The 24,532-nt window shown below is 40.1% G+C and overlaps 1 protein-coding gene across 9 annotated transcripts in view; it reads left to right on the top strand.

Annotated features, from left to right (window-relative positions):
- LOC135103726 (zinc finger C3HC-type protein 1-like) overlaps positions 1-24,532 on the top strand; it is a 111,540-nt gene that overhangs the window by 56,228 nt on the left and 30,780 nt on the right. For 6 of the 9 annotated variants that reach the window (XM_064010376.1, XM_064010381.1, XM_064010379.1 and 3 more), the window contains one exon: positions 8,874-9,391. The exons of 2 other annotated variants lie outside the window; for them this stretch is intronic. In XM_064010376.1, the coding sequence (XP_063866446.1) occupies positions 8,874-9,221 (348 nt within the window). In that variant the 3' untranslated portion in view covers positions 9,222-9,391. Of the gene's footprint in view, positions 1-6,030; positions 6,275-8,873; positions 9,392-24,532 lie in introns of those variants that run through there. One more of the 9 variants, XR_010270187.1, reaches the window with a different exon arrangement.

Raw genomic sequence — 24,532 nt, forward strand, 5'->3', positions numbered from 1 at the left:
AAAGAAAGGTGTGTGGATAAAATGGTGGAGATAATACAAGAAGACAAAGAGCTGACAGAAGAGATTGAAGAAATTTGAAGGTTGGGCAAATATGTTGAGAGTGGAGAGCGTCAAAAACAGCAGCTGAAGAAATATTAGGCAAAGCTTGGAAATTGGCCATAGCTAAAGATTACAACCAAGTGTGGATAAAAAAAAAGATAGGACCATAGAAGAGAGAGTTTCTATAAATTAACTAATAAGAGAAGCAAATGTAAAAAAACAAAAAAAGATCAGCAGTGGAAAACAAGAGGTTCTATTGAAGAGTCACAGATATGAGGCTGAGATAGTGATACAGGAGAGAGGACAATGCAGAGAGGTTTAAAAGTGGTGTATACAAACATAGATGGTTTGATGTCAGCAGTACTGGAAGTAAAAGACTATTTAAGAGAAGAGAAACCAGATATCATGGGAATTCTTGAAACAAAACTGGTGAGTGATGTGTGCATTTTAAATATTGGTGATGGAAATTACAACTTATGGATGAGAAATAGAAAATGTGAGAAGGATGGAGGTGTGATGCTCCGAGTTAGAAAAGAATTGACAGTGGAGTCTACTACATGCGGCGAAGGGGAGGCAAAAGTACTGAAAGTAAGCTTGAGAAGAAATCTGGGATGATACTGAAATATTGTAGTGATTTATGTTCCCCCCGAAGTCCAATTCATGGAGAGAGGAAGAATACAAGAGAAAGCTGGAAGACACAAGGGCATGTTTATCCAAGTTGCTAGAGGAAAATGAGGATGTACTAATGATGGGAGACTTTAATTGTAAAGAGGTATCTTGGAAAAGTTGGACCACAGAAGGTAGCGAGCCATCATGGGGGAACAAATTACTGGAGTTGGCTGTTGAGAATATTCTTACACAATGGGTTAAAGAAGACACAAGATTCAGAGGAAGTGAAATATTGTCAAGGCTGGATCTGATTTTTATGAAGGAATAGGCTATAGTAGAAGATTTAAAACACAAAAATCCAATAGGTAAAAGTGACCTGGCATTGATTCACTTTTTAGTAATGAATAATACAAGAAGACCACAGGAGAGAATGGTTGAACTACAGTAAGACAAATTTTGGACAGCTTAGGAAGTATTTCAGTGAAATGGATTGGAAAAAAGTATTTCAAACAGGTGACATAGAAGAAAAGTGGACCACTCTCCTGGACATTTATAATAAAGAAGTGGAGAAATGGGTAACTAAAAAATCAACAGAGAACCTATTTAATAAGGAATGGCATAACAAGAGATGTGCTATAGCTAGAATGGAGAGAGAAAAAGTATGGAACAAGTGGGAGAAAAACAGGAGACATGACTTGTGGGCCACAAAAATATGTAGAGATGAGCAGAATTATGAAAAGAATGCTGTGAATAAATGTAAAGACCAACCAAAACTGTTTTATAGATTTATCAACAGAAATTTAAAGATTAAAGGAGACATTAGCAGAGTAAAAGTTGGAGAAGAAATGGTTGAAGACCCAAAAGAGATGGCTGAAGTGTTCAACAGATACTTCCACTCAGTGTGTACTAAGGAAAATTATTTTAGGGAAGAAAGGATAGTGATGGAAAATGGGACTGATCTGAAAGAGGTAGTAACATCAACAGAAGAAGTAAAGAATATGTTGGAAGAGCTGGATGTAAGGAAAGCAGTGGGACCTGATGGTGTGTTGAACTGGATTCTAAAGGAATGCAGCCCACAACTAGCCAAAGTGATACATAATATAATCAGCACCACCTTGTTGGAAGGAACAGTACCTAAAGATTGGAAACAGGAAGATATTACCCCAATTCACAAGGCCAGAAGTAAAAAAGACTTACTAAACTATTGACCAATATCTCTGACAAGTGTGGCATTAAAGATTTGTGGAAAGATCATCAAGAACAAATGGGTGAAATACCTCGAGGACAACAATGTGATAACAGATAGACAATTTGGATTCAGAGAAGGAAGATCTTGTGTAACAAATCTGATAAGCTTCTACTCAAGAGTGACAGACATAATGCAAGAGAGAGAGAGAGAGAGAGAGAGAGAGAGAGAGAGAGAGAGAGAGAGAGAGAGAGAGAGAGAGAGAGAGATGGATGGGCTGACTGCATATACTTGGATCTAAAAAAGAAGCATTTGTTAAAGTACCATACTGAAGGCTAATATGGAAATTGAGAAATATAGGAAGATTGGGAGGATCATTATTAAAATGGATGACTGACTTCTTGATGGACAGAGAAATGAGGACAGTAATCAGAAGCAATAAGTTAAAATGGAGACCAGTAATAAATGGAGTTCTGCAAGGATCAGTACTAGCACCAGTTATGTTTGCAATATATGTAAACAACATGACAGAAGGCCTTTACAAGCTACATGAGTCTCTTTACTGATAATGCTAAAATTTTACTTCGGCAAATCACTTGTCTGCTAGATGGTGCCGTTCACATGAGATACACTACACTTCGCCACACAGTCAGTTACTACGCAGACACCACACAAGTCGGACGTCGGTCCCACCTCCTGTTCTGTTGTTACGACTTCTGTTATCGAGGAGTGATAGGAATATTAGAGTTTTCTTGTTTGGATTGTGTATTATGATTTCCATTACCTGTTATAAGGGTGGAATATTGTCTTTAGTTATCCGTTACCTGATTATAGGGCGGAGTATTGCCTATGGATATCTGTTACCTGATAAGGGCGGAGTGTTGCCTATTTGAATCCGTTACCTGATTTAAGGGCGGATTATGGACTATAAATATCCGTTACCTTGTATAAGGGCGGATTATTGGTTATATGATATCCGTTACTTGGTATAAGGCGGATTATTGGCAAATATTTTATGCTATATATATATAACAATATTTGGGCACTCTCGTGAGCCGACATAGGTGCGAGATGGTTCCATCTTGTTACCCATTATTGGGGCAAGAGGAATATTGCCTCATTTACAAGCCTGGGGGCATTTGACTTCCCAGATTACTATAAGGAAGGAGTTTTTTATTTAAAGTTACCCTGTGTGTGAGGTTAAGGCACCCGTGGGGTTATAAAAGGAACTGCTGTTAAAAGGGGTGGCAACTTGTTAACATTAGCCGCCATGTCTAGGACGCCTTCTGATGCTTGCCCCAGTCCTGAGAGATTCAGAACTACCAGCATGCCACGCACCTCAGCTAAGGTAAAGGGACTACACAAGGGGAGTAAACATGAAGAAAGATCCAGATCTAAGAGCCGTTCTACTCGTCATGAGAGAGGTTAAGTTACTCTCGGTCACCTTCCCCTTCTCCAAAATACGCTGGTGAAGACAGCACTGCGCCTTCTTTGGGCATGATTATGGATGCTTTGACTGAGTTGAGGAAAGACATGGACAAGCTTAAGAAGGAAAATGGGGCTGTGAAGTCAAAAGCAGTTCATAACAATGCTCCCCTGTAGGTGTCAAATAATACTTTGATGCCTGATTCTCAGGAATCACAGGCAGGATTTTCTGGATTTAGAACTCCACTGAGGGAGGGCAGTGATGAGGAAGAGGAAATCCAGAGGGATGTTCCTCATGATAGTATATTGTTACAAGGTGCTTAGAATTATGGACCCATGGAAACTGTCTCAAAAGAACTTGACAAGGAAATTGCTGCAATGGTGAACCACCTGTTTATTAATGGCATGAGGCAGGAAGATTACAAAGCCATTGTAGAGGATGAGGTGACATTTAGACCAAATAACTGCCATGCATTAACTCAAATGGATTGCAACCCACAGGTCCTGGACGCACTGCCTGCAGAGGCAAAGAAGGCAGACTTCCACTTAAGGGAAGTGGGAAAAAGATATTACCAAGGCAGCTACTATTGTTGTAAAATCGCTTACTGTGCTAGACAAGGTGGCACGTGATGAAGAGCACCAAATTATTGCAAATGAGGTGGCCATGCTCAATGGTGCATTGGCATTATTGGGTAATGCCCACTACAGAAATAACTTGAACAGGCGACATATCATAAAGAGGGACATTAATCCCAAATATTCTCATTTGTGTGCTGACAAGGCTCCCATGACGGGTCTATTGTTTGGGGATGACCTGTCACAAGCCAACAGAAATATTGAGGAGGCAGAAAGGCTGAAAACCAAATTCACTTTTTAGAAGCCTACATCTTGGACTGCAAGCAGTGGCAGATTTGGTGGAGGTAAACAATGTAACTTTTTTGCCAAGGCCTCCTCCTGTGGATTCCCATCCAGATATCAGCCATATGGTTTTCGCAGGATGCCCTCCAGTGGTGAACACAGGCGCTCCTACTCTGCTCAAGCTTGGACAGCAAAAAACGTGAGAGGCTGGGGTCAACATATCCCCCGGCATTAACCCAGGTGAAAGAACAATTTGAGGCTGGGCAACTTCACAAGTTTATCAATAAATGGCGTGTGATTACAAGTGACCTGTTCATTTTGGATATGGTGGAACATTGTTATCTGAATATAGATGAAGCTGATATCGGATATTTATTTAGAGAGGATATACAGTATGTCTTTAGTGAGGAAGATAAACTGATTATGCATTAGGAGGTTAAAAAATTGTTAGAGATAAAGGCCATCATAGAGACACATGGACAGGATCAACAAATACTTTCACCAGTTTTTCTGAGGAAGAATAAGACGGGGGATTATAGGATGGTGTTAAATCTTGAAAACTGAACAGGCATGTAGAATATACTCATTTTAAAATGGAAAATTTTGAACAAGTATTACAGTTGCTTAGTCAAGGAGATTATATGGCTTCTATAGACCTTAAGAAAGCCTATTATTCAGTAAAAATTGCAGAGGAACAACAAAAATATCTGTGTTTTAGATGGTTGGATAAGATTTACCAGTTCACATGTCTACCTAACGGGTTTTCGGATGGTCCTCGTCTATTTACAAAACTTCTGAAGCCAGTTTTCTCTACACTTAGGCATAAAAGCCACAACATCACTAGTTATATTGATGATACACTTAGTATCATATATAGTAGCTCTTTGCTGAGATGTTTTGATTGCATGAATGACAACATTCAGTTGTTGCAGAGTGTAGGTTTCTGCATAAATGTGGAGAAATCTGTTTTCAGTCCCACTACGCGTATTGAGTATTTAGGTAACGTGATAGATTTGGTGGCCATGACAGTTACCTTGCCGGTGCGTAGGAGGGATGAGATTATACAGCATTGCTCTCTTTTAGTCAGTAGACAAAGAAAAATTAGAATTGTGGCAAGAGTGATTGGCCTGCTGGTGGCAGCAATCCCAGCTGTAGAGATGGGGAAGATGCACTATAGGAGGATGGAAAGAGCAAAGATCAAGGCTTTGGAAGAGGCATGTGGAGACTTTAATAGATGGATGAACATTACAGAGAAGATTAGAACAGATTTAAACTGGTGGATTAAGGAACTGGAGAATCAAAACAGGAAAATATTCAGAAATGCACCAGATACTGAGTTGTTCACAGATGCTTAAAATCTAGGATGGGCAGGTTGCCAAAATAGCATCACTACCAATGGCAGATTGTCCCCTGAAGAGGTGCGTTCGCACATTAATGCGTGAATTATTGGCTATGTTATTCTCATTGAGATCTTTTACACATCTCCTTAGAGGTTTACACGTCAGGGTGTTATGTGATAACACCACAGCGGTTAATTACGTGAATGAGATGGGAGGTGTTAAGTCAATAGTTTGTGATGACATTAGTAGGAACATCTGGGAATGGTGTCTTAGTAATGGGGTATGGCTGACAGCTTCCCACATACCAGGCAAATGTAACGTCATGGCCGATGAGGCATCACGTTACTTTAATGACGGACATGAGTGGCAGCTGAATGAGATGATATTTAAGGAATTGTGTTCTATATTTGGGAATCCTTGTATAGACCTATTCGCTTCACGTTTGAACAAACGAATGACTCCATTCTGTGCATGGACACCAGATCCAGAGGCTGCATATATTGATGCAGTTACAATTCCGTGGGCTAAATTTAAATTGGTTTACCTCTTTCCTCCCTTCTCTCTGATCTCTAGATGTCTGCAGAAGTTAAGGGAGGAAAGGACCAGAGGATGGATCATAGTGCCACTTTGGCCATCACAACCGTGGATGGGGGTGCTCCTTCGGATGCTAGTAGACGACCCTCGGGTCATACAGAGAAGGAAAAATGTGCTAATGCATCCGTCAACTGCTGAGGAACACCCAATAATGAAACACACAAATTTGATGGCTTGTCAGTTGTCCGGAAACAACTTGGAGAACGTGGCATATCTAAAGAAGGTACGGAAATCATTATGGCCTCTTGGAAACCAGCAACAGGTAGACAATACAACACTCACATCAAGAGGTGGACACTCTTTTGTAGTAGAGGGAACATTAATCCCATTGCACCATCTATAGCAGATATATTAAACTTTGTCTCATAACTTTCAAAGGAATGTGGGTTATGAAAGCATTAACACGGCAAGAGGGACTCTATCTGCAATAGGAATTATGGTGGAAGGCTGCAGAGCAGGCAATCACCCACTTGTCAACAGATTTCTGCGGGGAGTCTTCAACTTACGCCCTTCTACACCCAGGTATGCAACGACCTGGGATGTGAAACTTGTATTACAAAAGATAAGACTCATGGAACCACTACACAGTGGTGATGCTGATGGCAATGACACAAGCAGCCAGGATCCAAACTTTGCACTTATTGTTGGTGAATATGGCATTTGGAGAAGAATCTGTTTCAGTTTTGTTAGGAGGTAACATCAAGCAATGCAGGCCAAAATTTAATGTTCTTACTATTGTATTTAAAGCTTATCCTCAGGATTACAGATTGTGTGTAGTTAAGGCTATGAAAGAATATATAGAAAGAACTGAGAGGCTAAGGACAGAATCTGGAAATGCAGATGGGAGACTACTCATAAGTTATATAAAACCTCATAGGGGTGTTTCTAAGGACATGGAGGCAAGGTGGCTTAAGACCATGTTATGTAAGTGTGGGATTGATACAAAGAGGTACACAGCAGGTAGTATTAGACCTGTGTCAGTGTCTAAGGCCAAGGCACTGGATGTGCCTATTGCCACCATCATGGCAAAAGCTGGTTGGACGCAGGAAGCCACATTTGCTAAATATTATAATAAGGATATACAAGGGGAAATAGACCCTTTTTCAAGAAGCAGTGCCAGGCTCAGTATAATGTAAGGTTTGAAATGTTATCAGCAGTAAAAATCATGTTCTATTTTCATATATGACAATGGGGTTTTTGTAATAGGAACTTTTATTTACACCTATTTACAAAATGTGAAATTTGACAGAACCCTTTACATACAACACCCACATGACTTTAAAATCTCATGTGAACGGCACCATCTAGCAGACAAGTGATTTGCCGAAGTAAAATTACAGAAGTACATGAGACTTACCGTAGGTTAGTTGAAATGTGCTTCGGATTTTGCGAGGCACATCACGTCTGCTAGATGGTAGAGTTCACATGCCCTCCACTCCCTCCCTTTGTTAATTGATAATTCTTGGTTTACACAACAAAAATTCACTGACTGGAAGGGTTGGGAGATAATATTTCATGTGGGTAGTTGTATCTTTAAAGACTGACTGTGTGGCGAAGTGTAGTGTATCTCATGTGAACTCTACCATCTAGCAGACGTGATGTGCCTCGCAAAATCCGAAGCACATTTCAACTAACCTACGGTAAGTCTCATGTACTTCTGTAATTATGAGAAAAGTAACAAATGAAGAAGACTACAAAGCTCTGAATGAAGACCTAATTAAGATATATGAATGGTCATTAAGGTGGAACATGGAGTTTAATACCAAGAAATGTAGTGTGGTGAAGTTGAAAAAATGTGAGAAGAACAGAAGGCACCTACTATTTGGGAAATGAGAAAATTACTATAAGATCAGAAGAAAAAAAATTGGGAGTAACCATTTCTAATAAACTGTTATTTACGAAGCATGTAAACAAGATCACTGGAGAAACACATAATCTGCTGAGAAATATCAAGATGGCAATCACCTACATTGATGAAGATATGATGAAAAAACTGATGACAACAATATGTTCAAGACTGGAGTATGCAGCATTAGTGTGGTCACCAAGTTTGAAGAAGGATATCAGAAAGCTAGAAGAATTCAGAGAGCTGTAACTAAAATCCCTTTAAGCTTAAGAGGGTATATTTATGAGATGTTGATGAGATTGGGCTTGACTACTCTGGAAAAAAGGAGGGAAAGAAGTGATTTGATAGCACTATACAGAATATTGGAAGGAATGGAAAAGTTTGATAGGGATGATCTTGTGATACCAGATATGAGGTACCAGAGGACATGGAAGGAAATTGATAAGGAGTGTTTGCAGAAGAGACATGAAGATACAGCTTTCCTCACATGAGCATAGCAGTATGGAATGAACTTAATGATGAGACTATGTGTACCAAGACAGTCCATAAATTTAAAGAATATTTAGATAAAAGTTGATATGGAGATGGGACAGCATGAGCTTAGTGTGGCTTTTGTCCTGTATTTCACAATTAGTTAACTACAACTAGGTAAATGTACACACACACACACACACACACACACACACACACACACACACACACACACACACACACACACACACACACACACACACACACACACACACACACACACACCCATCGCTGGAAGTATGTGGACGACTGCACCGTGGGCGTCCCAGTTTCCACCAAGAACCCGGACTACTCGCTACTGCAAGCAATTCTGGAGTGACTGCAGACGTGGACGGAGGAGAGCAGGATGACCATCAACCACAGCAAAACTGTGGTGATGCATTTCTGTACCTCCTCTGTACTAGTGCCCCCTCCCCAGCTCACAGTGGGCCCTCACCCCCTCCAGGTGGTCCAATGTGCCAAGCTTGTCGGAGTCACGGTGGATGACCAGCTGACCTGGAAGCAGCATGTCGCCAGCACCGTAAGATCAGCTACCTACAGGCTGTATATGCTGCGCAGACTCAGGTCGCTGGGGACGCCGACAGATGAGTTAAGGGAGGTGTACCTCACCTTCATCCTCCCCAAACTTATGTACACCTCCCCAGCGTGGTCCTCCTCTCTCACACACACTCAACAGCTACAGCTAGAGAGTGTGCAGAAAAGGGCGTGCAGGGTCATCCTTGGCCCTGCCTACACAACCTATGAAGAAGCCCTGACCACCCTGAGTCTGTCCAGACTATCCACCAGGCACTGAGAGGCTCTGGAGAAGTTTGGAAGGGGACTACTGCATCATCCACGTCTCAGACACATGCTGCCTCCTGACGCGCCTTGCTCGGTCCGTGCCACCAGACACCACAACAAGATAACGCCCCTAAAGGCACCGCGCACGGACCGGTACAGACTCAGCGCAATTCCCACCGTGGTGTGAGCTATCAATCAATAGTCCCTTCTAGATTAGACTTACCTTTAGGATTAATGTTAAGTATTTCCCCACCCCCTATGTACATTTTCAGTTTGTTAACTGCCTAAATAATAAACCGTTTATTATTATTATTATTATTATTATTATTATTATTATTATTGTTGTTGTTATTATTATTATTATTATTATTATTATTATTATTATTATTATTATTATTATTATTATTATTATTATTATTATTATTATTATTATTATTATTATTTTTATTACACACGTGCACTGGCCAGCTGTCCAGATGCAGGTGCTAGAGCTCCTGAAGATACAAGCGACTGGATCTGCTGGACAAAACAACGAGGCCTAGTAATGTATATGCAGGGGTGAGAGGGGGTTGCAGAGTGTCCTGTCTCCAAATTTTAATATGTAAAGGAGTATTTGAGGTTAAAAGAAATGGAAGGAAAGGAAGATCTAGGTGGCGCCACTGGTTGTGATGTGTTTGTAAACAAACCGAGTGAGGAGGTGAGACAGAAGTCGCATTTTATTGAAACCGCTGTGGGCTTGAGACAATTGATGGAGGCAAGTAGAGAAAGGGATTTTTCAGGATTCAGAGAAGAGAAAGGAAATATGAGGAGGATAATCAGTGTAAAGAAAGAAATAACGTGCATGAGGGAATTGATCTCAGGCATTCTGGAAAAGCAGGACAAACTTATCATGGAAAACAAAAACTGAGAAAACAAAGTATAGTGAATGTGAGAGTGCTCTAAAGATAAACAATGAGATGAAAGAGGCAATGGAGGAACTAAAAAAAGAAAATGAGATACTCAAGAATAAGTGTAATGGATATGAAGTAACTGCAAAGGCTGCAACAAAGGGTGGAGGATGGTGCAGGAAAAGTGGAAGGGGTGGTATGTAAAACCAAACTGGAGGAACTAAGAAATGCCTGGAAAAAAGAATATGAGGATGAAAAAGTGAGCTTCACAGAGGTGGTTAAAAAACAAATACAGGAAAATACCAAGGACACCGTAATCCAAGTAATTAAAGAAAAGGAGGGTTTGGTGAGAGACACAGTGGATAAGAAGAAATGTATGGTCTTTTTTGGACTGCAAGAGAAGAAAAACCCAGTAAAGTCTGTCAGGGAGAGAGAAGAGAAAGAGTTGGTAAGGAATATTATTAACAGTGGTCCAAGATGAGGAACAGGGACTGGAATGAGAAGTGGAAGAAGCATATAGAATTGGAAAACATAGTGAAGGAGGTAAAAGACCCGTAAAAGTGAGAATGAGATCCCAAGTTGTAGTAGAGGAGATCTTAGCGAGAACAGGGAAGCTGGCTGAAAATTCAGAATACGAGAATATTTGGGTAAAAAGAGATATGAACTTTGAAGAAAGGGAAAAAGAGAGGGATCTGAGAAATGAAGCCAAGGAGAAAAATGAGAGAAGGACAGAGACTGAGAAGAGGAAATTTTATTGGAGGGTATTATATATGAGACTAAGGAAATGGTATATTTGGGAAAGGGAACAAGAAATGAAAGAACCATAGCAGCAGACAGACAAATTGCATGTGGAGAGAGAAGTAGTATATTAAGAGTAATGTTTGCAAACATAGACAGGTTACTTTCAGGTATACTGGAAGTGAGAGATTACTTAATGGAAAATAGACCAGATGTGTTGTGCCTAACCAAGACAAAGTTAAAAGAGGAAGTCCATTTAAACTTTAAGGAAGAAAAATATAATTATTGGAGGAGAGATAGAAAGGGAAAAGGAGGAGGAGGAGGAGTACTGATAATGGTTTGAGGTGATATATATGTGGAAGAAGTGCAATATGGAGATGGCATGGTGGAGGTCATAGGTATAACAATCAGGACAAGTTGGGGGGGGAAGGAGGAGGATCATAGTAACGTGCCACTGAAGACTAATACATGGAGGTTGGAGGATCACAAGGAAATGCAAAAGGAAGTGTTGAAGTGGCTAGACAACATGATAAGGAAGGACAGTAAAATACTACTAGTGGGAGACTTTAACTGCAAAAGTGTAAACTGTGAGGAGATGGAAGTTTATGGAAATGCTGGACCGTGGTGTGAAGAAATGCTACAGTTAGCTATGGTGAATACAATGGACCAATAGTTGGAGGAATTTACAAGGTACAGAGGGGAAGAGGAACCATCTGTGTTGGACCTGGTATTCACAAAAAAGCCAGAGCCCAGTAAAACTATTAAATACTTAAGCCTAATGGGGAAAAGTGACCATGTGGTGTTAGGTGGTACTGCAAAATTGGGGGTTCTACCATGTAAGGAGGATTATAAAAATGGGAGACTTAATCACACAAAGACAAATTTTACACAATTAAGAAAATTCTTTGGGAGTATTGATTGGAAGGGACTTATGGAGGGCAAGACAGTGCAAGAGAAATACAAAACATTCCTGAAAAAGTACAATGAGGGTGTACAGAAGTATGTACCTGTATATAAAATAAGGAGGAGCAAACATATTTGGTATAATGCCAGATGTGCTGAAGCTAAAAAGAGAAAGGATGTAGCTTGGAAGAAACTGAAGAAACAAAGAAATGAAAATAATAGAGAGCAGTATAAGGAAGCAAGGAATGAGTATGTTAGAATAAGAAGAGAGGAGGAGAAACAATTAAAAAAGGATGTGGTAAAGAAATGTGAAGAAGAGCCCAAGCTTTTTTTATAGATATATCTAAGGAAAGATGACAAGCAGAGAGACTATTAACAAGATAGTAAAGGAAGGAAGGATACATAAAACAGCAGAAGAGATGAATGAAATTATGAATGAGAGTTTCAGGTCTGTTCAATGTGGAAGAGGATTTTACAGAACAAAACGAGAAGGTGAGGCAGGGGGGTTTAAAGGAAGTTTTGGTGCAAAAACATGAAATTGGCAAATTGTTAGAGAAGTTGGATGTCAGAAAAGCAATGGGGCTTGATGGAGTGTCAGAGAATGGAATGCAGAGAACAAGTGGTGGAGCCAATTTGGGATGTGATTAACAGCTCACTGATAGAGGGAAGAGTACCAAGAGAGTGGAAAAGGGCAAATATAGTGCCAATACACAAAGGAGGAAAGAGGACTGAGCCACTAAATTATAGACCGGTGTCAGTAACCAGTGTTGTGGGAAAGATCTGTGATTACTGATCAAGGAAAACTGGGTGAAATATTTGGAAGAGAACAAAGTTATAACAAATAGTCAATTTGGTTTCAGAAAAGGAAGATCATGTGTGACAAATTTACTAAGTTTCTGTATGAGAGTAATAGATGAAGTACAAAACAGAGATGGGTGGGTAGATGCAGTGTACATGGACATCAAAAAAACTTTTGATAAAGTTCCACATAAAAGACTATTGTGGAAGATGGAGCATATAGGAGGACTGAGAGGGACAATGCTAAAATGGATGAGAGACTACTTAAAGGATAGAGAAATGAGAACTGTGATCAGGGTCACCTGTTCAAGTTGGAGTAATGTAACGAGCGGAGTACCACAGGGGTCAGTGTTAGCACCCATTATGTTCCAAATATACATCAATGATATGCAGGAGGGTATGACCAGTTATATTAATTTGTTTGCTGATGATGCAAAATTGTTAAGAGTAATAAAGAGCCATGTTGATTATATAGAGTTGCAAAGAGATATTGACAAGATTTATGGGTGGAGCAGGAAGTGGAAATTGGAATTCAATGCTAAGAAATGCCATGGAATTGGGAAAGGGTGAAAGACCTGCATGGGACTATAAAATAGGGGAGGAAATGATTATGAGGAGCAAGGAGGAAAAAGATCTAAGAGTGGTTTTTCAAGGTACCCTGACCCCAGAATGGCATATAAAGGAGATATTTGGCTTGATGTACAGGATGTTAACAGATATTAGGTGGCATTTCATGACATGGATAAGACTATGATGAAGAAAATTATAGCCACTATGCTACATCCCAGACTGGAATAATATGCAGTGGTTGTGTGGTCTCTGCATATGAAGAAAGACATAAAGAAGTTGGAAAGAATTCAGAGGGGTGCTACAAGGATGGTACTGGAGCTGAAAGACCTAACATACAAAGAGAGGTTGAAGGAAATTGGACTGCTAACTTTGCAAGTTAGAAGAGAAAGAGGAGATCTAATAATGATGTATAAAATAGTTAACCAAATTGAGAAGATAGACAAGCAGGATCTGGTGTTGCTAGAAGAAGATGAAGATGGACGGATGAGAGGGCACTCAAAGAAGATCAGGAAGAGTCAGTGTTTTAGAGACATCAAGAAGTACAGTTTTCCACATAGAACTGTGGATATCTGGAATGGTCTAAACGAGGAGGTTGTTACAGCACCAAATGTACATAAATTTAGGGAAATGCTGGATAAATATAGATATGGAGACAGGACACTATGAGCCCTGCTCGAACCCTGTATTATACAGTTAGGGAGGTACACACACACACACACACACACACACACACACACACACACACACACACACACAAACACACACACACACATATATATATATATATATATATATATATATATATATATATATATATATATATATATATATATATATATATATATATATATATATATATATATATATATATATATATTTTTTTTTTTATGTAGGAAGGATACTGGCCAAGGGCAACAAAAATCTAATAAAAAAAATGCCCACTGAAATGCCAGTCCCATAAAAGGGTCAAAGCAGTGGTCAAAAATTGGTGGATAAGTGTCCTGAAACCTCCCTCTTCAAGGAATTCAAGTCGTAGGAAGGTGGAAATACAGAAGCAGGCAGGGAGTTCCAGAGTTTACCAGAGAAAGGGATGAATGACTGAGAATACTGGTTAACTCTTTAGTTAGAGAGGTGGACAGAATAGGGGTGAGAGAAAGAAGAAAGTCTTGTGCAGTGAGGCTGCGGAAGGAGGGGAGGCATGCAGTTAGCAAGATCAGAAGAGCAGTTAGCATGAAAATAGCGGTAGAAGACAGCTAGATATGCAACATTGCGGCGGTGAGAGAGAGGCTGAAGACAGTCAGTTAGAGGAGAGGAGTTGATGAGACGAAAAGCTTTTGATTCCACCCTGTCTAGAAGAGCAGTATGAGTGGAACCCCCCAGACATGTGAAGCATACTCCATACATGGACGGATAAGGCCCTTGTACAGAGTTAGCAGCTGGAGGGGTGAGAAAAACTGGTGGAGACGTCTCAGAACACCTAACTTCATAGAAGCTGTTTTAGCTAGAGATGAGATGTGAAGTTTCCAGTTCAGATTATAAGTAAAGGACAGACCGAGGATGTTCAGTGTAGAAGAGGGGGACAGTTGAGTGTCATTGAAGAAGAGGGGATAGTTGTCTGGAAGGTTGTGTCAAGTTGATAGATGGAGGAATTGAGTTTTTGAGGCATTGAACAATACTAAGTTTGCTCTGCCCCAATCAGAAATTTTAGAAAGATCAGAAGTCAGGCATTCTGTGGCTTCCTTGCGTGATATGTTTACCTCCTGAAGGGTTGGACGTCTATGAAAAGACGTGGAAAAGTGCAGGGTGGTATCATCAGCGTAGGAGTGGATAGGACAAGAAGTTTGGTTTAGAAGATCATTATTGAATAATAAGAAGAGAGTGGGTGATAGGACAGAACCCTGAGGAACACCACTGTTAATAGATTTAGGAGAAGAACAGTGACCGTCTACCACAGCAGCAATAGAACGGTCAGAAAGGAAACTTGAGATGAAGTTACAGAGAGAAGGATAGAAACCGTAGGAGGGTAATTTGGAAATCAAAGCTTTGTGCCAGACTCTATCAAAGGCTTTTGATATGTCCAAGGCAACAGCAAAAGTTTCACCAAAATCTCTAAAGAGGATGACCAAGACTCAGTAAGGAAAGCCAGAAGATCACCAGTAGAGCGGCCTTGACGGAACCCATACTGGCGATCAGATAGAAGGTTGTGAAGTGATAGATGTTTAAGAATCTTCCTGTTGAGGATAAATTCAAAAACTTTAGATAAGCAGGAAATTAAAGAAATAGGATGATAGTTTGAGGGATTAGAGCGGTCACCCTTTTTAGGAACAGGTTGAATGTAGGCAAACTTCCAGCAAGAAGGAAAGGTAGATGTTGACAGACAGAGCTGAAAGAGTTTGACTAGGCAGAGTGCAAGCACGGAGGCACAGTTTCGGAGAACAATAGGAGGGACCCCATCAGGTCCATAAGCCTTCCGAGGTTTTAGGCCAGCGAGGGCATGGAAAACATCATTGCGAAGAATTTTAATACGTGGCATGAAGTAGTCAGAGGGTGGAGGAGAGGGAGGAACAAGCCCAGAATCGTCCAAGGTAGAGTTTTTAGCAAAGGTTTGAGCAAAGAGTTCAGCTTTAGAAATAGATGTGATAGCAGTGGTGTCATCTGGTTGAAGTAGAGGAGGGAAAGAAGAAGAAGCAAAGTTATTGGAGATATTTTTGGCTAGATGCCAGAAATCACGAGGGGAGTTAGATCTTGAAAGGTTTTGACATTTTCTGTTAATGAAGGAGTTTTTGGCTAGTTGGAGAACAGACTTGGCATGGTTCTGGGCAGAAATATAATGTGCATGAGATTCTGGTGATGGAAGGCTTAAGTACCTTTTGTGGGCCACCTCTCTATCATGTATAGCACGAGAACAAGCTGTGTTAAACCAAGGTTTAGAAGGTTTAGGACGAGAAAAAGAGTGAGGAATGTACGCCTCCATGCCAGACACTTATCACCTCTGTTATGCGCTCAGCACACAAAGACGGGTCTCTGACACGAAAGCAGTAGTCATTCCAAGGAAAATCAGCAAAATACCTCCTCAGGTCCCCCCAACTAGCAGAGGCAAAACGCCAGAGGCACCTTCGCTTAGGGGGATCCTGAGGAGGGATTGGAGTGATAGGACAAGATATATATATATATATATATATATATATATATATATATATATATATATATATATATATATATATATATATATATATATATATATATATATATATATATATATATATATATATATATATAGACACACACACACACACACACACACACACACACACACACACACTGTGGCAGGGGAGCTGACAGGATGTGTTTTCTATTGCTCTGCAGATAGAAGGACAGAATAACACAAATCACTCATGGTGGAACAAGATATGTTATGAAGACCCAGGAGTACCTAGGTGGTAAATAGGGAGGGGAGAATCAGTACCATGAGTATAGTTATCCTGTCTCTAGGAAAGTTTGGTTTGTATACATTTTGGATAAAGATGGCAGAAGGCGGCACCTCAAGAGGTTCATTTGAAGGTTTTACTGGAGAAGAAAGATAACTAAATCATATACTGCAGTGTAGAAAAATTTTGCATATGGAAGAAATGATGGATAAGTTATTGGAGAGAATAAAGACATTGTAGGCACACCAGAAGGAGACTGGTAAGAAGTTGGGGACTATTACAGCAAAGTTGATTGAGATGGAAGATAAGAATGAGAAGTTAAAGGTTTTTCCACCTTTAATGAAACAAATAAAGGAAAAAAGTAGAAACTGTTCAGAAAGGAAATGAGGAAGTGAAGGCAAGTGTAAAAGATGTGGAAATGAGACAAACTAAGTGGTTAAATGAATGTAAATTTGAAGAAGAATCACTAAAGAAAATAATAGAACAACAAGAAAATGAGAAAAAAAACCTGAGACAGAAAGTGGTAAATGTTATTAAAGAAGAGAAAAATGACTTACTTACTAGTTGTGGTTTACAGGAGGGGAGCTTACTCCCCTCCTGTAAACCACAACTAGATAAATACAACTAGGTAAATATGCATACACACACACACACACACACACACACACACACACACACACACACACACACACACACACACACACACACACACACACACACACACACACACACACACACATTCACAAACAGTTTATTGAAACTATACACTATGATAGCCCTCTAGGTAAAAATGATCATGTGTTGATAGAATTTAAATTGAAAAATGAAAATGTAATCAATGATGAAAATTATAAGTGAAAAGATTGAAATATAGTAAAGCTGATTTTGAAAAATTAACATAATCAATGATGAAAATTATAAGTGAAAAGATTTAAATATAGTAAAGCTGATTTTGAAAAATTGAGGAAATACTTTGTTGCTGTGGAATGGAATTGCTTTGAAGGCGCAGAAGATGAATTTATAGGGATATATAATTCTGCTGTGGAGAAATTTGTACCTAGAGGAGGAGCAAGATGTAGAAAGGGTAAAGAATAGTTCAATACAAAATGCAGAGGCTAGAAATTGTAAGTCAAATGCTTGGAATAAATGGAAGAAGAGGAAAACTGAGAGCAGATGGGAGGAATATATTGATGCTAGAAATAAGTACATTGAGATTATAAGAATGGAGAAAAGAAACTATGAAAGAAATATATTAGAAGATTGTATAGATGAACCCAAACTATTCTTTGGACATATTAATGGGAAGATGAAAAAGAAGCAAGGTGTATCAAGATTGAAAGTTGAAGGAAAAATCTGTTAGGATGCACTGGACGTGGCAGTGGTTATGAACAATAGTTTCAGATCAGTATTTACTGTGGAAGGGGAGTTTGATGCTGAAAGGGATAATTTGGTGAGGAATATACTAACTACAGTCCCAGTCAGTTATGAGTAAATACTTAAGATGATAGAAGAACTTGATGTAAATAAAGCATCTGGTCCAGATGGAGTGTCAAACTGGATATTGAATGAATGTAGAGAACAACTGGCTGATAAATTTACAGTCTAGTGGTGACATCACTATCACAGAGAAGATTACCAAAAGATTGGAAGAGAGCAAATATTGCACCAATATTCAAAGGAGGAAATAAGGAAAACCCACAAAATTATAGACAAGTGTCCTTGACTAGTGTTGTAGGAAAACTATGTGAAAGAACAATAAAGGAAAGATGGATGGAACACTTGGAAAGAGATTTAGGAGGGCAAGATCACGCTCCATGAACTTATTGTCCTTTTATTCAAGTGTAGTTGATATTGTGCAGGAGAGAGACAGATTGGTGGATGGTGTCTACTTAGACTTGAAGAAAGTGTTTGACAAAGTACCACACCAAAGATTGCTATGGAAGATAAAAAATTATGGAAAAATTGGAAGAAGACTGCTGGAGTGGATGGAGGGTTATTTGGATGATAGAGAGATGAGAATTGTGATACAAGACTAAAAATTAATCTTGGCTGAAAGTAACTAGTGGTGTCCCACAGGGATCAGTGTTGGGACCAATAATGTTTATATGTGAGTAACATAAATGAATAAAGAGATAGTTCTATGAACTTATTTGCAGATGATGCTAAGCTGATGAGAAGGGTAGAAAATGTAAATGACTGTATGGTACTGCAAGATGATTTAAATAAGATAAATAGATGGAGTAAATCTTGGCAGATGGAATTCAATTTAAGTAAATGTAAAGTAATGGAGTTTGGTAAGAGTAAGAAAAGAATACAATATCATTATGAGATGGATGGTGTTTAGTTAAAGAAATCAAAAGAAGAAATGGATTTGGGAGTAACAGTTACTGAGATTTTTACTCTAGACAGACAAATTGATAAAATTACTGGAGAGATGATGAATTACTTGAAAAGAATAAGAATGGTATTCTCATATTTGGATGAAGGAATGATAAAAAAAAGTTGTTGATTTCCATCATAAGACCAAAATTGGAATATGTGGCAGTGGTGTGGTCTCCTCATACATAAAGGAATATTATAAAATTGGAAAGAGTACAAAGAGCAGTCACTAAGATGGTTCCGGAGTTGAGTAAGTCGACCTATGAAGAGAGATTAAGAATGTTGGAAATTCTTACTCTCGAAAATAGGAGGGAGAGAGGGCATTTAATAAACATCTATAGAATGATAAATGGTATGGAAAATGTGGACAAAGAATGTTTTATAAATTTAGACACACAGAGTACAAGGGGACATAATAAGAAGTTGAAGAAAGTTAACTGTAGAAGTTCACAGAAGTGTGAACAAATGGAATGAACTCAGTGAAGACATTGTCAATGCTGTAACTGTCCATGCTTTTAAGACCAAACTGGATAGATATAGAGACAGGATACTATGAGATTATTCCCCCTCCTGTAAACTACAGCTAGGTACACACACGCACACACACATGCACACACACACACACACACACACACACACACACAGAGAGAGAGGAATAATAAACAACACTAGACCTTCTGGTCCTTATAATGCTGTTTTTTGACAAGTTACATTTGGTAATCTGTAAGAAATGTAATGATATTAAAGATGTGTGTGTGTGTGTGTGTGTGTGTGTGTGTGTGTGTGTGTGTGTGTGTGTGTGTGTGTGTGTGTGTATATGTCTTTCTGTCTGTCTGTCTGTCTGTCTGTCTGTCTGTCTGTCTGTCTGTCTGTCTGTCTCTGTCTGTCTGTCTGTGTGAGGGAGTGTTAAGACCTCTCCCACCTATCAGTCATAGAAAGGTGCCTCTCCCACCTATCAATCATAGAAAGGTGTAGGTGGGGTCTATTTGAGGGGATATTGCTACTGTCATTGGCAGTAATGGTCAGGCACAGTAGGAGGACATAGTTCTCCTGTACTCCCCTGCCCTTTTTCCCCTTGCTACCACCTTTTCATTTCATTGCTCACATTAAATTCTCCTTACATTATAATGGGTCTTGGCAAGCTTAACAGTGAAGAAGAGAGTGTTGTGATGGCATTTGCTTGAGAGAGGCTCAGTAATTGAGACTTCCAGTCTCAATTACTGAGTCTGTCAGACAAGTGAAGAAGGCTGCACCTGCACTTGGAACAGCTGTCACTCCTGAGAGAAAGAAAGGTTCTGGATGAAAAAGGATGACAGACACAAGAAAAAGTAAGTTGATAGGATGTTGCCAAAACTGAGATGCTGCTGCTTCTTTCTCTCATTCAGAAGAGGCTTGTGAGCTGCAAGGTGATTAGTGACAGCTGTTACATGTACAAGTGCATGGCAATCTCAAATCTTCTCATCTTCTTTCCAGCCTCACAATTACTGATTCTCTCTCAAGTACATGCCATCAGAACACTTTTCTTCATTGTTAAGCTTACCAGGACCCATTATAATGTAAGGAGAATTTAATGCAAGCAATGAAATGAGAAGATAATGGCAAGAAGGAAACAGGCTGGGGAAGCACGAGAGAAGTATCTCATACTGTGCCTGACAGTTACTGTCACTGATTAAAAAATTGAGCATAGCATCATCATAAGCATCATCTCATAATGCAAGGGAGCAGTCACAGCCTGCTCTCTAAAGACAACTCTCTTCCTTTACACAAAACTACATGCTCCTACTGTATTAGACACACGTCTGCATAAGACACAACCCAATTTTACAAGGATGTTTTGTGGAAAAAGAGAACTCTTATGTTTCATCTTAAATTTGCTGAAAGAAATGTGTGTGTGTGTGTGTGTGTTTCTTGTAAGAGGACCACTGGCCAAGGGCAACAAAGAAAGGCTCACTTAATGCCAGTTCCCATAGAGATGTCAGATAGAATGATAAAAAAAACCTTCCTCTTGAAAGAGTTCAATTCATAGGAAGGAGGAAATACAGAAGCAGGCAGGGAGTTCCAGAGTTTACCAGGCAAAGAGATGAATGACTGAGGATTCTGTTTAATTCTTGCATTAGAGAGGTGGACAGAATATAGATGAGAAAGAAGAAAGCAGTGAGGCCGCAGGAGGAGGGGAGGCATGCAGTTATCAAGATCAGAAGAGCAGTTAGCATGAAAATAGTGGTAGAAGATAGAAAGAGGTACAATATTGTGGTGATGAGAAAGAGGCTGAAGACAGTCAGTTACAGGAGAGGAGTTGATACAATGAAAGATTTTTGATTCTACTGTCTAAAAGAACGGTATGAGTGGAACCCTCCCCTATACATGTGAAGCAAATTCCATATATGGACATATAAGGCCCTTGTACAGAGTTAGCAGCTGGAGTGGGGAGGGGGTTGAGGAAAACTGGCTGAGATGACAAGGAACACCTAACATAATAGAAGCTGTTTTAGCTAGAGATGAGATGTAAAGTTTCCAGTTTAGTTTACAAGTAAAAGACAGACTGAGGATGTTCATTGTAGAAGAGGGGGACAGTTGTCATTGAAGAAGAGGGTATAGTTGTCTGGAGGATTGTGTTGAGTTGATGGATGGAGGAATTGAGTTTTTAAAGCATTAAACAATACTAAATTTGCTTTGCCCCAATCAAATTTTAGAGAGATCAGAAGTCAGGTTTTCTGTGTATAAACTGTTTACTTCCTGAAGGTTTGGATGTCTCTGAAGACATGGAAAAGTGCAGGGTGGTATCACCATAGGAGTGGATAGGACAAGAAGTTTGGTTTAGATCATTGAGGAACATCATTGTTAATAGACTTAGAAGAACATTGACCATCTACCACAATAGTAATAGAACAGTCAGAGAGGAAACTTGAGACGAAGTTACAGTGAAGGATAGAAACCATAGGAGGGTAGTTTGAAGATCAGAGCTTTGTGCCAGATTTTATCAAAAGCTTTTGATATGTCTAAAACAGCAGTAAAAGTTTCACTAAAATCTCTAAGAGTGTGTTTTGTTCTCACATCTGGTGTGGTGGTGGAAAGGGGGAGGGCAGGGAAGGTGGAAGGAAGGGAAGGTGGAAGGAAGGGAAGGTGGAAGGAGGGAAGGGGAAGAGAGAGAGAGAGAGAGAGAGACAGAGAGAGAGAGAGAGAGAGAGAGAGAGAGAGAGAGAGAGAGAGAGAGAGAGAGAGAGAGAGAGAGAGAGAAATTTTATTTGTAGTAATATTATTAGTAGCAATATTTGTGCTTGGTGTACTATTACTTCAGTGCCACAGCTATAAGGCTAGTTATACAGGCCTAGGCATCTGTACTATGGGCACATTAGATGTATGGTAATTATTAAATACATTTTTCAAGAAAAGTGTGTGTCTGATGTGCTGCCATATGTGGTAATTACATGCACACCCTTCACTCAAAATTCTAAATTAAATATGACAACTCCTACACCAGCCTTGGAGTTCCCGTTTGGGGAGTGGACCACAAATGTCCCCAGGTCAGACTGCTCTTCTGGTATTGACCCTAAGTGTCTTGACACCCCCCTCAACTTTTTTTCATTAACTTCTGCAACATTTGTGGCCTTAGATCTAATTTTCAATCTGTAGAACATCACCTCTACTCTACTAAACCTCATCTCCTTTTCCTCATCAAAACACAGGTGTCTAAGGCAACTGACAATAGCCCCTTCTCAGTTCCCTCCTATTTTTTCTATCATTATTTTCACCCAAAAGCTGGATGTTGCATCTATGTACGCAATGACCTAATTTTCTCTTGTGTCCATGCTCTTGAATCTGCTGAATTCTCCACCATCTGGGTACAACTACAGAGTCGCTCTCAAGCTAAATTCATCTGTGCTGTATACCTCTCACCAAACTCCTCTGACTATAAAAAAAATCTTCGACTACTTAACTTCCAAAGTGGAGCACATTCTGACTCTCTTCCCTTTTGCAAAGATCCCCATTCTTGGAGACATCAGTGTTCACCACCAGCTTTGGCTTTCTTCTCCCTTCACTGACCATGCTGGTGAACTCTTTGACTTTGCTATCCTCCATGACCTAGGGCAATTAGTGCAACACCCTACTCATGTCTCTGACCGTCATTGAAATACGCTCAACATTCTTGATCTTTTCTTAATGTCTAATTGTACTTATGTTGTCACTTTATCTTCTACACTGGGCTCCTCTGATCACAACCTCATATCTGTATTTTGTCCTTTCACTCCAATCCCTCCCCATGACTCCACAAAACAGAAGTGCCTCTGGCATTTTACCTCAGCTAATAGGGGGACTTGAGGAGGTATTCTGATTTTCCTTGGACTGACTACTACTTCTGTGATTCAGCCTCACAGGTTTCTGCAGACGTTTGTTTTGAATTGCTGGTTGTTATGGCAGGCTTAGCTTCCTCCTTTTTGCCCACTCTGTGCTAGGTTTTGTCTGAATTATTCTCCTCTGGTTGCTCAGTCAGTCATAAAAGCTGCAAAGGATAACGCAGGTCTGTCAGTCCAGCAACAGGCAATGAGGGCATTTGCCAAGCCTGGTTCCCATGCATGCAAGCCTCAGCCTTTGATGTTGGGTTACTCCAGACATGTCTTCTCACAGTCTGCTTCATCCTCCTCTCAGCATAGAGAGCAGAAGAAACTGGGACCTCAGAAGTGCCTGGATTTGGGTTTCACATTGCATGGCCAGTTTCAAGCCAAGAGGGGATGGTTTCTTTGTCATTGGTTCCTTCATCTCCAGCTGTCATCGTTGGTGCTGGTCTTGGTCAGTACATCTTGGAGTGGCAGGGATTAGATGCAGAGGAATGGGTTTTTTTGGTCGTAAGGGATGGCTATAGAATCCCTGTTGCCCTTCTTCCTCTTCTTTTCTCCATTCCTCATCCCATCATGCTGTACCAGGTTGGGTTGTAAAGGTTTATGGTTCCCAGGAGGTGTGGCATCTGTGAGATGTAGTCACAACAGAAGATGCACCTGAGGATCCAGGGTTCTCTAGTCCCCTGTTTGCAGCACCCAAGACCACAGGAGGCTTTTGCCTGATTATGGATCTCTTTGTGGCTCAACAGATTTGTCCACACCACCCATTTCAAGATGGAGACTCTGAGAACAGTGAAATCAGCCTTGCAACACAACGACTGGATGGCCTCCTTAGGCTTAAAGGACACATACTTGCAGGATCCAGTTCATCAGGACAGCATGGAGTTCCTGTGTTTCTCCTGGCAGGGTGTTGTTTTTCAGTTCAAAGCCCAGTGCTTCAACCTTTTGATGACTCTGCAAGGCTTCATGAGGGTCATGGCACCTGTCTTGGTGGAAGCTCACCATCAGGACTTCCATTTGTTCTGTTACCTCGACAAATAGCTAGTTCTGGTGGGATCAGAGTGGAAGATGAAGGAGGCAGTGCAGGAATTACTCTTCCTTTGTTGGAGGTTGGGCATTGTCCCCAACCTAGAAAAGTTCACTCTCTCTCCTACTCAAACTATGACTTTCTTGGGGGTGGCTATTCATTCTTGCTCCTTGAAGGTCTTTCCAACCCACTCATGTCTGGACAATCTGCAGACCCAGCTTGAATTTTTCCTCAGCTTCAGTTGCTTTCCAGCAATA

The sequence above is a fragment of the Scylla paramamosain genome, chromosome 9, assembly GCF_035594125.1.
Source record: "Scylla paramamosain isolate STU-SP2022 chromosome 9, ASM3559412v1, whole genome shotgun sequence".
Lineage (NCBI taxonomy): Eukaryota > Metazoa > Arthropoda > Malacostraca > Decapoda > Portunidae > Scylla > Scylla paramamosain.